Source organism: Podarcis gaigeae, assembly GCF_964106915.1.
Source record: "Podarcis gaigeae genome assembly, chromosome: 6".
Taxonomy (NCBI): domain Eukaryota; kingdom Metazoa; phylum Chordata; class Lepidosauria; order Squamata; family Lacertidae; genus Podarcis; species Podarcis gaigeae.
The window spans coordinates 11,585,038-11,600,097 of record NC_139682.1 but is presented as its reverse complement, the minus strand read 5'-3'; the positions used below and the strand labels follow the sequence as shown (position 1 = coordinate 11,600,097).

At 44.2% G+C, this 15,060-nt stretch overlaps 1 protein-coding gene across 7 annotated transcripts in view; it reads left to right on the top strand.

The window, feature by feature from the left end:
• The window catches only part of CDH4 (cadherin 4), a 796,373-nt gene that overhangs the window by 238,143 nt on the left and 543,170 nt on the right, over positions 1-15,060 (top strand). The window contains exon 1 of one of the 7 annotated variants that reach the window (XM_083744198.1): positions 9,934-9,950. The exons of the other annotated variants lie outside the window; for them this stretch is intronic. Coding sequence (XP_083600324.1) covers position 9,950 — 1 coding nt within the window. The 5' untranslated portion in view covers positions 9,934-9,949. Of the gene's footprint in view, positions 1-9,933; positions 9,951-15,060 lie in introns of those variants that run through there. 7 annotated transcript variants of the gene reach the window in all.

The window sequence follows — 15,060 nt, the reverse complement described above, 5'->3', positions numbered from 1 at the left end:
TGTTGTTAGTGTAGCATAATTGCGTATTATGGATATTCTGCTTTTATCATATTTGCACATTCAATTTTCCGTGAACCACTCTGACCACAAAGGCTTGGATCCTAACTCGAATTTCTCCCAGTGGGAGTTTCCTCAGCAGAAGTGGGGGTGAATGCAACTTTTGCCGGTTCCCCTTTCCTACGTGCCCCCTGGGAACGTGCTCCAGAGGGATGCAGGAAGAAGCGGGAAATGGTGGAAATTTCCTCTCCCCACTTGTTCCAATGGGACCTCCGCTGGATCTTAGCCCTGTCTGTGAGTGGAAGCAGCTTTTTTGCAGATACCTAATTAGGGTCCTGTGGCGCTGTGGGTTAAACCACAGAGCCTAGGACTTGCCGATCAGAAGGTTGGCGGTTCGACTCCCCGTGACAGCGTGAGCTCCCGTTGCTCGGTCCCTGCTCCTGCCAACCTAGCAGTTTGAAAGCACATCAAAGTGCAAGTAGATAAATAGGTACCACTCTGGTGGGAAGGTAAACGTCATTTCCGTGCACTGCTCTGGTTTGCCAGAAGTGGCTTAGTCATGTTGGCCACATGACCCGGAAGTTGTACGCCGGCTCGCTTGGCCAATAAAGCGAGATGAGCACCACAACCCCAGAGTCGGTCACGACTAGACCTAATGGTCAGGGGTCCCTTTACCTTTACTTTTAATTAGGGTCCAAATATATGCATCTCATAACAATATTTACAATAAATAAAGTGACTCGCGTATATTCAAATCGTTTCTCTATTGCACTAATATTGAATGTAAAACAGCCTGCAAATTTTACAAACATATACAAAATCCCAAATAACCATTCATGCTATGAGCTACCAACTGTGGTAGTTATTTTACCCCAGTGGGATCTGCCTGGCATCATCACTAACTTGTTTTCAGCACCAGGTAACAACTTATTTTCCTCCTCCCCCCTCCTGCTTTTGGTGGACTCTGATGACTGGCAGCTGCCAGCTATTATTGATGATCTGCTGCTGCCAAATCTTTGGTTGCTGTATTATTGGGCTTTGTCTGTGGGCTTTTTATGAAGTTTCTTGTATTTTATGGCAAACACGTGTATTCTTTTTATTTAAACTCCATGCCACTTAAAAAAGTCGCTTGAAGAATTTATTTGCATAGAGATTTAGAAGTTCAGTAAATAAATAAGATTTAATTGCGCAGATAGTTAGGAGTCAGGCCAGGACATCTGAGGGGAAAACAGTGCATATCAGTAAATTGATGGTGACTTTGAATCTCTTACCACACTTAAGTAGAGGACTGCCTGCTGAGGGCCTGCAAGGCCCTGTCCTTGCCTCTTTCCACCTGGCTTGTCAGGCTTCACAAGGACTGTGCCTGCTGCTTAGCACTGATGACTCCTCTTTTAAATGGTTAATTTTTATCTATGTTGTTTTAAATGAGACCTGTGAGCCCTGGAAGACCTGCACCCTGCCTTGCTGGCCTTTTCCCATCTGGCCTAGGAGAGTAGATTGTGGACTGACTCCAGCTACAAAAGCTGAGGCTGTTGAACAGATTCTTGGGCTGGAGTATTGTTTATTGGGGGGGGGGGTTGAGAGAGCTTGTTGCTGTTATTGATATTATTGTTGTATCTTTAGTCTTAGATCTTATGATTTATGTGGAAATTGTTTCCATTTGGTTGTGTACATTTGATGTTTTATTTATTTATTATGACTTCTGCTATGTTTGTAATTACCATATTTTTCGCTCTATAGGGTGCACCTGACCAGAGGGCGCACCTAGGTTTTTTTTTGGGGGGGGGAATAAAGAGAGGAAAAAAAAATATTTCCCCCCCAGCCCCAAAGAGCAAAGACAGCCAGCAGGATCCATCCCGCTGGCTGCCTTGGCTTCCTCTTTAGCCACGCACAACCTCTCCAGCCGGGATAGGCTGCGCGCGGCTTAGGCAGATGGATCCCGCTCGCTGTCTTGGCTTCCTTTTTAGCCGCGGGGCTGGGGCAGGGGAAGCCCGAGCTTCCTCCAACCCCCAGAACGAAGGCGAAGGCGAGGTTGCGCGCCGACCCCTCTCGCTCTCCAGGCTTCAGCGAAAAGCCTGCATTTGCTCCATAGGACGCACACATATTTCCCCTTCATTTTTGGAGGGGGAAAATTGCGTCCTATAGAGCGAAAAATACGGTATGTCAGTCTTGTCATGTTGCAAGCCGCCTTGAGCATAGTTTCAACTATGGAAAGGTGGCGTACAAATAAAACGATGATGGTGATGATGCTGATGACGATGATGGTGATGATATCGGCTTCCTTGAGTCGAAAGGCCAGCTAACTGTGCTGGATTGTAAACAGACATGTGACACATAACAATCCCATGTCTGCAATTAAAGGTGGAATGGAATCTTCCAACAGATGAAGTGTGTTCTGTTAAAGGCCGACTTTCACCGCACCCTTGTACAATGTGAACTCATTTTTTCAGAATAATACTAAAGCAGTGGTGACTCAGGTGGAAGACAGGGAGGACAACAGTAGGGGGAGCCTACTGGATGAAAGCGAGAAGGCAGGCAAATGACAGCTGGCTGAGAACAAACAGGTTGGTGGGGCAGTTTGCTTTCAAAAGCTATAGCAATTGTTAGCAACATGTAGGATTCTTTAGTAATGGAAAGCAATGCATTTATGCAAATGCATGATACAATTCTCCACCATCCCCTGCTCCCCCCCCCCAAAAAAAAGGAAATGCACAAGGTGTGCTTTCTCTGACAGCATCAGGCACGGCACACTTTGTCGCTCATCAAAGTGACAGTCATGATCTTCCCTCTGAGTGTTCCCCTTGTTCCTGAATTTCGACAGGGAGGCAGCCTTTCTTGTCACTTCTGCCCTTTTAATATTTTCCTTTTCAAACTGCCTAAGCCTTTTCAAACTGCCCTGCACTTGACCTGAACTCTATATTGAAGGGAGGGATAGTGGGTAAAAATCTTATTTTTTTAAAGAAAATGGAGAAGAAAGAGAATCAAAGTGATGCAGCAGGATGTATCAGAATGCTTGTTGCTGAACAGAAATATGTCATCCATGAAGTAGAGCCTATTGGGTGACTTTGCCCTCATTTACAGAAAATGAATCTGTCTTTCATTGAGACTGGAATTCCTTTCGAGCAATGGCTGCGAGTAAGTACCTCAGTGGGTCCATCTTGCCTCCTTTACTAACAAAACCATCTGCCTTCAGGCTGGAGGATTTTAATAAGTTAGGAAGAGGGAGAGAAAGACAAATTCTTCCTCTGTTCACTGTGCATGTCTGACTCTTTGCTCCATATGACTTCACAGTTTCCTGTCCTTCTTGGACGTAGTGCTTCAAGGAATGTTATATCCATTAGCAGAACCTCTTCTGATCACATCAGGCCTTGTTACCTGAGCCATGGAAGATGTTGTCTCAGCAGAGGCCCATACACATCTGAAAGCTTCAGAAGGCTGGCTGGGCTTTCCCTTCCAATGACTTCTCTCCCCTGTGAGAGTGGTCTGAAGTCCTGAAGGTCCTGTAGCCAGTTCTGCAGTTGCATGGTCCTCCATGGCTGTGGAGCAGAAGAAGTTAAAGAGGAGCTGTCTTCAGAGTCTGAAGATGATGGAAGAGTCACATTCTCAAGTGTAGAAAGGGGTGCGGAGGGCTTCCCCAAATTGTGGTGACCCATGGGTCATCTAAATATTCACAATGGATCCTAGATGCAGGGATGTAACACAACACAGAGAGAGCTTCTGAAGAATAAAGCATCATGTTCCATGCTTTACTTCCTTTGCTTGCCATCTGTATTTCCTCATATGTCAGCCATTGCCCAACACAATCCCCAGACGTCTTACCTCCTCATCTTAATCTATTATACACTTGGATTTGCCACATACCAAAGATAGTGAGCTTTCTGTGGTAGCTGCTCCTGGCTGTTTTTGTGCTGGCCAGCTAAACCATCAGGACCAGGCTTGCAAAAATACAGATACCTGGTGCTTAGAAAAATTAACCATGAAGTCTTGAGGACATATCTTCTAAAGTATGGATCAGCTGATATTTTTTCCATATGAAAGAAATGGCGGCTGAATTATTGTGGGTCACAACTCCCCTCCAACTCCTAAGAGTAGATAGCTAAAATAGCTAAAGTTTGCTTTTATGCTGATATACTATTCTGCTGTTCCTCTACCCCATTTTGTGTTCACTGACAGTGTGTGGTCATTGACAGTCAATAATTGCATAGTTTTACGCTGCTACATTACCATTGCAACACAGTCATATGAGTTTGGGTGCTAGGCCTTTCTAACGCCTAGGTCCAGCAAGTGTTAAAATATAAGCAAGCATGCTGATTAGTTCATCGCCTGGGGTGAAGGGCCATTAAGAGAACAAAGGGAAGATTTGTGTGAGATGGCAAATGGGTGGGCGCAGCTCACAGCAAGTTAGAAGGATAAAAGGCAGTTTAGAGTTAAGTTGGTGGTAATGATGTGGCCCAGAATTAAAGCCAGAGAGGCAAAGCATGATGTTTGATTTCTGCTTGAATCCAAGGCTGTGGCTACGAGAGAAACAAGACCCGTTGGCGGTGCTGATGCTGGGAACCCCTCCATCCTAGCCTCAGGTTGTATATATGTGTAAATAATCCACATATCATAATTACACCACACTCTCCACTGTGCCTCAATTTTTAAAAGGAAACACGAATCCTGGGTAAGTGCCTCCAACCCCTGGAATCTTGCACTGCTCAGAGATTGGGCTGTCATGACTAGACAATTCCTGTTGCGTGTTGAGTCCCACAGTGCCACCCCCCAATAATTCACACTTCACACTTCAATTTTTGTTTAAGGTTTTTGGCATAATTTTGGCCACAACTTTATTCAAATACAAAAAATGTGAGTGGTTGCTTAGGCATTGGTTATGACTATCTGTCCTTGCCCCCCAAGGACAGAGCTGACACTTCCGGACACCAACGGAAGCCAGCGTGGGAAACAAGTATTGGGTGAGAAATGAAGCTGGGAATCAGACCCACACTTCTCACCCTCATGTTTCTGTGGGGCTTGCACAGCCCAAGTCCGGCTCCACGGACAAGGACGAAAAGAATGGCAAGCCCCTGGATTCCTTTAACGGAATTCCCTTTCCGCATCATTTGGAGGGATAGGCACTTACCCCTCCAAGCAACCCAATTAACCCCTTAAAGGCTTGGGTTCCACCAAATCTGCCTAGTCATGACACAGTGGCCTGTTCCCCCAACCGCAACACATGCTCTCTGTTAGGGAGAACACGCTTTGCCAGCTCTTTAAAAAGCCTTTCCCAGTTTTGCAAAGTTTCACCCAAAGCCATGTAAGTTTCCAGCAGCTTGGATATAAACTTGAGAGCTAAACCCACGTAGTTTACATTTTGACGGGCAAGACTTGGGCTTGGCATAACTTAACAGGAGATGTTCAGCACCATTTGTATTGGCACTGGACTGTAAACTTGGCTTGCTTCTGTGTATGTGGGGTTTTTTTTAATCGCTTGCATTTCCAGCTGAAGTTAGCCATGTTTCACACTGTTTGATTCCCCTATGGGGGTTGTCTCAATAAAATGTCACGCACTACAGCTTTTCCGGACGGGGTGCCTTTAACTTTTGAGTCTATTGTCAGGCTCTGATGAAGAGGAAAAGATTTGCCTGTTGTACCTGACTCTGCTTGATACCAAATTGTGTGTGTGTGTGTACACACAGAGAGGTGGGAAGCTTAGCAAGATCAAAGTAATATGAAGGATGGAAGCTGGATAACTTTTCTAGGAAAATAAAACTGTATTAGCCTTTCCTAGCTCAAACACTATCTGAAATATGACATAAACTACTACCTTGGCTTGGAAAGAGGCTCGTGGGGGTGGGGGGAGGCCAAAGGTGCAGTTTCAGCTTCTGTAACCATACTGGTTGCTTTCCAATGTGGTCTATTAAATCAGGGAAATGGGATATGCCTTATTTTTCTTTCTTTTTTCTTTCTTGCTCTTTGAAGGTAAAGTGGGCAGAACTGCATCAGCAAGGCTTGTTCTGTCTGCTGTTCATCCAAAGCTAAGCTGTACATTACATTGATTCATCCATTCGTTTACTTCTTCAGTGACACACATCCCCCAACACAATTCTCTGTTGTCTAAGACCCTGTCGGATGTCACTAGTAGTAAGCAAAGGGCAATGTACTTCTTATGGGTGATGGTCTGGCCACATTATGACCTCTACATCTACCACCAGTCATCATATCATTATGGAGCCAGACATGAAGAATTTCAACACCATCACCTGCATCCTGTAGCAATGGTGTGGGGGGCTTGTTCCACCAGGATCCACCAGGATTTGATAGCTGGTATTCACTCATTTATTTATTTTTAATAACATTTTATTGATTTTCCAAATATAACAAAAATAAAAACAACAACAATACAAAAACTGAAACAAAACAAATCGACTTCCCTCTAATCCCTTCCTTGGTTATTTTATTTATCAACATACTGCATGTCTATTGTTAAATATTATCCTATTTAAATTCCTATTATACATTCATAACAAAATTACAAGTAATCCTAAAACCCTGCTAATGTATTAACCTGTATACATTGCTTTTGTAAATATGCAATAAACACCTTCCATTCTTCTTTAAATTTGTTGTCATCTCTTCCTCTTAGTTTCATAGTCAATTTTGCCATTTCTGCATATTCCATTAATTTAACTTGCCAGTCTTCTTTAGATGGGACACCACTGGTGTTCACTCATTTTGGTGGCCCAGTAAGCCGTGGGCATTCGGTGTGGTGACACTCGTTTTGCTGTCCCTCCCAGTCTGCCACCTAATACCAGAAGTTCAGTGTTTTTCATGACAGGTTGGCCTTGACAACAAAACCAACCCAACCAATAGTAATTTCGAACACATTGGTCTACATCAGACATTGTGTTGTTTCGAAAATGAGAGTTAGTGGGACCCAATCCAAGCTGGAAATGATTTTGTACCCTGTAAGTGTCCCAGAAAAAGGGCATCCCATTTTTTTATCATGGGAAAATGGCAGCCATTTTGCTTGCTGTGATCTCTCGCAATTCCCCCCCCCCCAAAAAAACCCCACTTTTTCAGGGCCGTGATCTCGTACAGTTCCCCAAACTGCACATTTTAGGGCAGCATGCCTGGGGAAAAACATTTTTTGGGGGGTGGGGTGCTGTGGAGTGAAATCAAGCGAGATCACAGAAACCAAAATGGCCGCAGAGCTCTCACAATAAAAGAACCAGGAAGATGGCGTCCCGGATTTGGGGTTCAAAGTGTTGGAGGGTATGCAATTGTTTTCAAAACTATTTCTTATCACTCCAGATGCGTGGGGCCCTTAGGTTACCCATTGATTTGAGAAAGGGACTCCACACATATTCAGAAACATCATCTTATATTATCCATCATATAACATAATAATGGTCTGCCATTGCATTAAAAAACAAAAGATGGATTGGGGGCTCAACTGTAGCAGAGATTTTTGCCTTTACAAGTCCTTTATAAAGTTCAGGCAAGGGTGTGGGGGGGGGAGTTTAGAGCCTGAATCTGCATGCAAATTCAAACCAATACAGCTGGTTGTCGCTCTTTTAAATTCTTGGTGAATGCCTGCCAATGATTTGTTTACATTACTGTTTTTATTTGCAGAATAATGAAAATATTACTGGCCGAAGGTGAAAATATGGATATTAAAATTTTAATAGAGTATGCACAGTCGTAAAAGAAAAAAAGAGAGAGAGAGAGAGAGAAAAGGAACACACAGATGAGGGCTCTTCCATGATAATTAAAAATTATAAAGTCATTACTCCAGCTTGCTTTTGGAATTGCCGAGTGAATTAAACAGTTTGTTGTCAGTGCAAATGCCTTTGCAGATTTCAGCTCATTAAAATTCTGCATTGTCAAAATGGGCACAGAATGCATATACAATGACTAATTTGATTTTAAACCTTTTCTTTCCTCAAGGCTTTATCTCTCTGCACAACAGACCTCACCTTGGAGGGACATAAGGAATGATATATATTTGCTGATGCAGGGGGATTGAAAAACAACAACAAAAGCTTTTATTTTATTCTTTTGAGGGGTCTCTTTTCTTTAAAGGGCGCATATGTCTCCCCCCACCCCCATTAGATATTGAGAAGGAAGGGAAAAGACCTGTGGGGTGTTCTGGCTCTTATGTGCCATAAAATCCTATTATAATGAAAAGTGTTAGTTTTTATGGCATCGCCAAACTATTAAGCAGCAACTTTTTTTTCTGTAAATGTTAATCTTTAATCTTTATAAATTGCATGCTGAAGAAATAGTAGGTCTGTAAAACACTTGTCTTCAAGCCTTACAGGGATAAAGTTATAATGGGGTTGGCTGTTGTCCAGAATTTTACTATCCAGTAATATTGGTTTGCTTATAATAATGTGGGTTTTCCCCTCCCTTCTAAATTTTTTTTCTGCCTTTGAGGAACCATTTCTTCATTGGCATGCCCACTGAGGAGCTGCTTTGTGTTGCAAAGGATTCTGGGATTTCTTTGAGGGCATTCAGCACATGACGACCCCCCCCAGCGTAATTGACCCCCATTGTAGCCTCATGTGTAGTTGAGAGTAGGGCCCACCCAATGTTCCTTTTATGTCTGCCTATTTCAAGGGAAGATCAGTCATGACAAGGGTGGAAAAAGAAGGGAAGCATTACCCAAAGTTGGGTAATGATTTGCATGGAATTTGCATATTCTAATAGATGGAAATTTAGAAATAACTGAAATACAGTGGTACCTCTGATTACAAACTTAATTCGTTCCAGAGGTCCGTTCTTAACCTGAAACTGTTCTTAACCTGAGGTACCACTTTAGCTAATGGGGCCTCCCGCTGCCACCGCCACACGATTTCTGTTCTCATCCTGAGGTAAAGTTCTTAACCCGAGGTACTATTTCTGGGTTAGCGGAGTCTGTAACCCAAAGGTAGGCAAACTAAGGCCCGGGGGCCAGATCCGGCCCAATTGCCTTCTAAATCCGGCCCACAGACGGTCTGGGAATCAGCATGTTTTTACATGAGTAGAATGTGTCCTTTTATTTAAAACGCACTTCTGGGTTATTTGTGGGGCCTGCCTGGTGTTTTTACATGAGTAGAATGTGTGCTTTTATTTAAAACGCATCTCTGGGTTATTTGTGGGGCATAGGAATTCGTTCATTATAATTTATTCAAAATATAGTCCAGCCCCCCACAAGGTCTGAGGGACAGTGGACTGGCCGCCTGTTGAAAATGTTTGCTGACCCCTGCTGTAGAAATATAACACAGCTGACCCCAGTGGGGAAGACTGTGACCAGGTACCCCATGTAACTGCTTAGTCTTCTGCCCAGCTGGTAACTGAGAGTATTCTGTGATTTATTTTATCATAGCTGCTGGATAGCTCAGTTGGTAGAGCATGAGACTCTTAATCTCAGGGTTATGGATTTGAGCCCCACTTTGGGCAAAGGATTCCTGCATTGCAGGAGTTTGGGCTAGATGACCCTCATGGTCTCTTCCAGCTCTACAATTCTATGATTCATTGACTGCATTCTAAAATGGAAATACTGCCTACCTTATATTGACACTTTCGAAAAGGGATTATATGGATTATCATATAAGTCACTCCTGGATGAATAATTGATGGCTTTCTCTTAGTGCTCAGAATTTGCTTAGCTTCTAAACATAATTGAAAATTTAATTTTAATAGTAATAACAACAACAACAACAACAACAACTCATTGAGTATACATAAGTAATCTGGTCATTTATCATAGCGCGTGACAAACCAAATCTGATTGTATCTTCCTAATGCAGCTCTATTTATTAATTCACATCTTTCTTTCTTTCTTTTTCTTCCCTTAGGTAAGTCTCTCAGCTCTTAATTCATCTGGCAGCTTCCAGATTCTGCTGTCTTTACTACAAAGATGTAAGAAAAAGTCTCTACATGACTCTCCTATATTTCTGATTAGCAAAATCCTGGAACTTTGCGGAAAAGTAAGAACAATCTAGCCCTTTCCATATGGGTAGAATTTTCTTTTGGATGTGCTTTCGATACATATTTTGGTCCTATTGATTTTCGCTTCAGTCATATTTTATGGCTTTGGGATTGCACAGTCTCTGTTTAACACATGTGTAACTCCAGGTTTTTATACATTCGCAGTTGAGGTGCTATGAATCAAATGGGACAGGTGACTTTACAATCTATGAATACTTAGATGGAAACCCTAATTCTTTGTGAGTCTGTATCTCTGAAGAGGGAGGATTCCTGAACATCTCTGTGTAGGGGCAGGGGACAGCTACATAACGTGCACGTAACTATTATCTGCCCAACCTAGCTTGCCACTTCCTGTTCCCCTGGAATCAGCACTTGGGTGGATGTCAGTAAGTGGAATAAAGGCCACCTGAGAAGGATTAAGATGATGGCTGGATTCTATCCAGGAGACAGTCAACATAGTGCCATCTTGATGTTGTTGGAACTACAAATCCCATCATCCCTGTTCATTGGCCATACTAGCTAGGTGATGATGGGAAATGTAGTCAAAGACCATTAGGAGGACACTACATTGGCAATCCCAATTATTTGTTGTTGCTGGGAGTTTGTGCTATTAAACACGTTTCTTTCCCACCCTTCAAAGGTTTGGGGTTGTTGTTCTTTTATTTAGCAGACCATAATTTTTATAGGGATAAGGATTACCTGGGTTGCCAACACACCACCTGTGGTCACCACTGTGCCTGCCAGTACCTCCATGGATGTCTGAGAAGTCTCAGTAAATATCTGCAATGCCTCCCAGCTCAGTTTCTATTTGCACTGGTCCAGCCTCTCCTTTAAACATACCGACATTTCATCAGGTACTCTGTTCTGAACACAGGAGAAGTGCAAAGAGCTTCTTTCTGTGAGCAAGCATTGCAGTGGATGATCTAGGCTGGGCCTTTCCTTCATTAATGGGGCCAACATTGGTGAGGATTTTGCCTGCCCTGCACCATCTTGTGGTCCGACCTGTTTTTATGCTCTTTTAGATGTCCCACCAGCAGGACTGGCCCACCCATGAGGGAAGGTGAGGCGACTGCCTCAGGTGGCAGAATCCATGGGGTCAGGACGTCCCGATGTAGATCTTTATTCCCCTGGGCAGGTGGGGTTGGCTGAAGGCAGACTGAGGTTGGTTGGGTAGTGGCCCATTTGCCCGAATGGACCAGATGCCCCTCTATGTGCAGGGTGAAGACACTGAGACTTTGGTGTGTTTGTGTGTGCTCATGTGGACCCAACAACATCCTTCAGCTAAAGTGACAACTTCAAGGTATTACACCCTGCCTCTGTTCAGTTTGGGTGCATGCATTTGGAGGAAGAGGAACATGTCTTTTTAAAAAATAATAATAATTATATAAGTAACTCAACAGGAAGGAGTTAAGTAATAAACACATCAGCTCAGCTGCAAACTGCTCATGTGGCTTTGCGGTGTATGTATTAGAATAATGACCTGAATTGATACTACAAATATAATTACATTGATTCTTTTCTGATGGCTATAAACAATGACATTTCCCTTGATCTCTGAGCAGAGTTAGTTATAAAACACATGCTCCACTTTTGTATTCACACACTGCCTTCTCATCACTTTTGTCTCGTACTCCCCGAGGGCTTGATTTAGAAGAAGTGTCTGATTTAATGGGGGGGAGGGGGGAGATGAAACAACAAAGGCAGCAGCAGCTCCCAGCTTTCCTAATGTAAGAGTAGACATATGTGTTCCTTTTTTATTGTGTTGCTCGGAATCATTGTCATGTATTTTAATATTTTGCTTAATAAAGAGAACCCTAGACGACGTCCATCTCCCCACATCTGGACTCCCCCGTTCATTCCCCCCATCCACCCCCTTAGGGTACACCGTCTTTCATGCCATTTCACAGCAGCCATTAACTGATGAAAAACCACACTGGAACGATTTGATTTAACACGCCACCCGTTAAAAGCTTCCCATCAGGGTGGGTAGTGGGGCGAGAAGAGTTTTCTCTGCCATGGAGGCAATATCTAGCAAGTTAGGAAATAGGCATTTTTGCCACCAACATGTCTATATATCTTGTAAAGTCCATAAATGGATGGGAAACGCAACACGGACATTTTTGAAATGGCCGTTTCTCCTTCTCCCCTGTGAATGTATACTTTTCAAGAGGTTCATTGGATGCAGGAGTCATTGGGTACAGAGGGGCATCAGGGTTCCTGCAGATTCAGTACAGTGGTACCTTGGGTTACATACGCTTCAGGTTACATACGCTTCAGGTTACACACTCTGCTAACCCAGAAATAGTACCTTGGGTTAAGAACTTTGCTTCAGGATGAGAACAGAAATCGTGCCCCGGCGGCGCAGTGGCAGCGGCAGCAGGAGGCTCCATTAGCTAAAGTGGTACCTCAGGTTAAGAACAGTTTCAGGTTAAGAACAGACCACCAGAACAAATTAAGTTCTTAACCCAAGGTACCACTGTACTGGCTTACTCTGGACTTGGTGGTCAAAGGAGAGGACAGACCTTCATGGTAGCCCCAAATCCCCCGGCCCTGCAGAGGCCAATCAAATGTCATTGTCTTCAGTACAGTGGTACCTCAGTTTACGAACTTAATCCGTTCCGGAAGTCCATTCTTAAACCAAAACAGTTCTTAAACCTAGGTGCACTTTCCCTATTGAGGCCTCCCACTGCCAGTGCCCTTCCACCGTTCCGATTCCGTTCTTAGACCGAGGTAGAGTTCACAAACCGGGACACTACTTCTGGTTTTGCGGAGTTCATAAACTGAATAGTTTGTAAAAAGGGCTGTTCTTAAACCGAGGTACCACTGTATGTGCTGCTGCCCTATGGGATGTCACAGTGAAGGAGGTCACCAAGATCTTCCTCTATGCAGTCAGGCAGCCTTTTCTCTTTCTTCATCATTGTCATTTCTGCCAGCCTTACCTTTTCCTCCTTCCACGAGTGTCCTTTGGGAGTCAGAGAGGGGGGGAAATATATTTTATATTTCTTTTCCTTACATTCATCATGGAACTCAAGGCAGTTCCCAGAGGGTCTCCCATCCAGACACTGACCAGGCCCAGACCGGCTTAGCTTCAGCAGGGTGGTGGCCTCATGTGCCATCAGGCCAGACCTTGGAAGGAGAAGGCCCCTTTGTTTATCCTCCCACTGCTGCAAATCTCTTCTTGCCTCTCCATCCCTTCAGCCATTTCAGGAGGTAAAGAGATAAGAGAGGAAGCGGTGGAGTTTCTGCGTTTGGAAACGAAACGAAACCGGCTCTGCTTCTGTGCCTTTATCTGTAAGCTGGAACGAGGGAAGCTAGCAAGTGAAATGTTTCCCCTTCACTTATCCCGATGCCAGTATAAGCCGTGCTTTGTACGTGTGTTTTAAGTTACTGCTAAAGGCACAGGGGGCAGGCAAATTAAGAAGGAGAAAAATCTGTTCTGGGAGGAAGAGAGATTCATTTCACAAAATATTAGTGCATATTTTAAACTGAAATTATCTTCATTTCATACTTCATTTTATTCTCACATGTACCTCAGCCTCTGCATCTTCTGCTAGTTTATTCTCCTCCCTGCATATGATGAAGTTGGCCAGGGATGTGAAACCTCCGGCCCTCAATGTTTCTGGACTCCCATATCCCATCAGTCCCAACCATCTTGGTCAGGGTTCAGGGAGGATGGGAGTTGGAGTTCAGCAACATCCACAGGGCCACAGTTTCCTCACCCCTGAAAAATTCTAATGGCTACCAAATCTCATTCCACTACAAACCAGCCTGGCCTCTCCTCCTATGCCACCATGCCTTTTGGTGCTCTTGCCAATGGCCTAATTCTCCTGCTGCAAAATTGGCCGCAAATTCGCAGCAGCAGCAGCTCCAGCTCAGTGTCCTCACAGCAGCTGTCAGCGTGGCAGGAAGGGTTTTCTGATTATTTCGTGTGGCGGCCAGCTTGGCTGTTCAGGTAGGGGGCGGGGCAGAATTATGATCTGTCTCCCTCTTCATCCTCTTGCACTGGAAACTGGCTGCAATGTGTATTGATCAAATGCCTCAGAGGCGAACCAGGACACTATGGTGCCTGCGGCAGAAAATCCAAATGGTGCCCCTCCGTAGGTGGTAAAAATATCACAATGAATAACTGATTGTTTGCTGCCCTTTAATGTTTCCAAATCTGCTGCCTGAGGCAGCCTGCCTCACCCAGCCTAATAGCCATGCTGTCCCTGAAACAGTGGCTTCAGCTGGACTCCATGTATAATGCGCTTTGAATCCACTCTGCACTGACTGGTTCTGATTTGAAATGATGCTTACTGGTTGATTTATTTAGTACAGAGGTGGGAAATGTGAGGCCCAGTCCTTCTGGCTTATGTACACTGCATCCTTTGAAAACTGCATCTTGAAAACTTTTCTTAGACTATTTCCCTTTCCAGGCTGGGATAGCCTGGCTTCAGTTGTCCGTACTCTAGTGACCTTCTGCATGGCCTATAGCAATGCAGAAGATGCATTACCTTTGAAGATGGACCAGAAATTGCGGTTAGTGAAGAACACAACTTCTAGGGTGGTGAGTGGGGCAGCTTGTGTCATCAGTCCTGAAAGCACTGCACTGGTTGCCAGTGAGTTACCAGGCTCAATTCAAGGTGTTAGCATAAGCATACAAAGCCCCAAACCGTTTGGAACCCAAGTTCCTAAAATAACAGCTTCTAGCATGGCAGGGCCATCTCAGTAGTGGTGCCTTGCTAGCACTGACATGTGGCAGGGCCTTCTCGGTAGTGGTTCCCTGGTTATGGAATGCTCTCCTTGATGAGAGGCAACCTTCTCTCTCATTATTAACAGTTAGGCTGAATGTAAATCCCTGTTCACCCAGGAAGTGGCAGCCAGCGGGTGGAGCTATTTTGTTCTCCTATCTTCCTAATGGTGCATGTCACTACCACTTATCAGGGGTGGGAAGAGAGAGCGGCAAGTCAAGAGGAAGTTACTGCAAATTAGGTGCAGGCTCAGCAGTAAGAGCAGTATTTGTGTGTGTGTGTGTTTGCTGTTACTGTACCCTGGCATTTGATGGCTGAAATGTATTGTTCCTAGTGAGCTAGAAATTAGAACGCAGGTGGTGCTGTGGGTTAAACCACA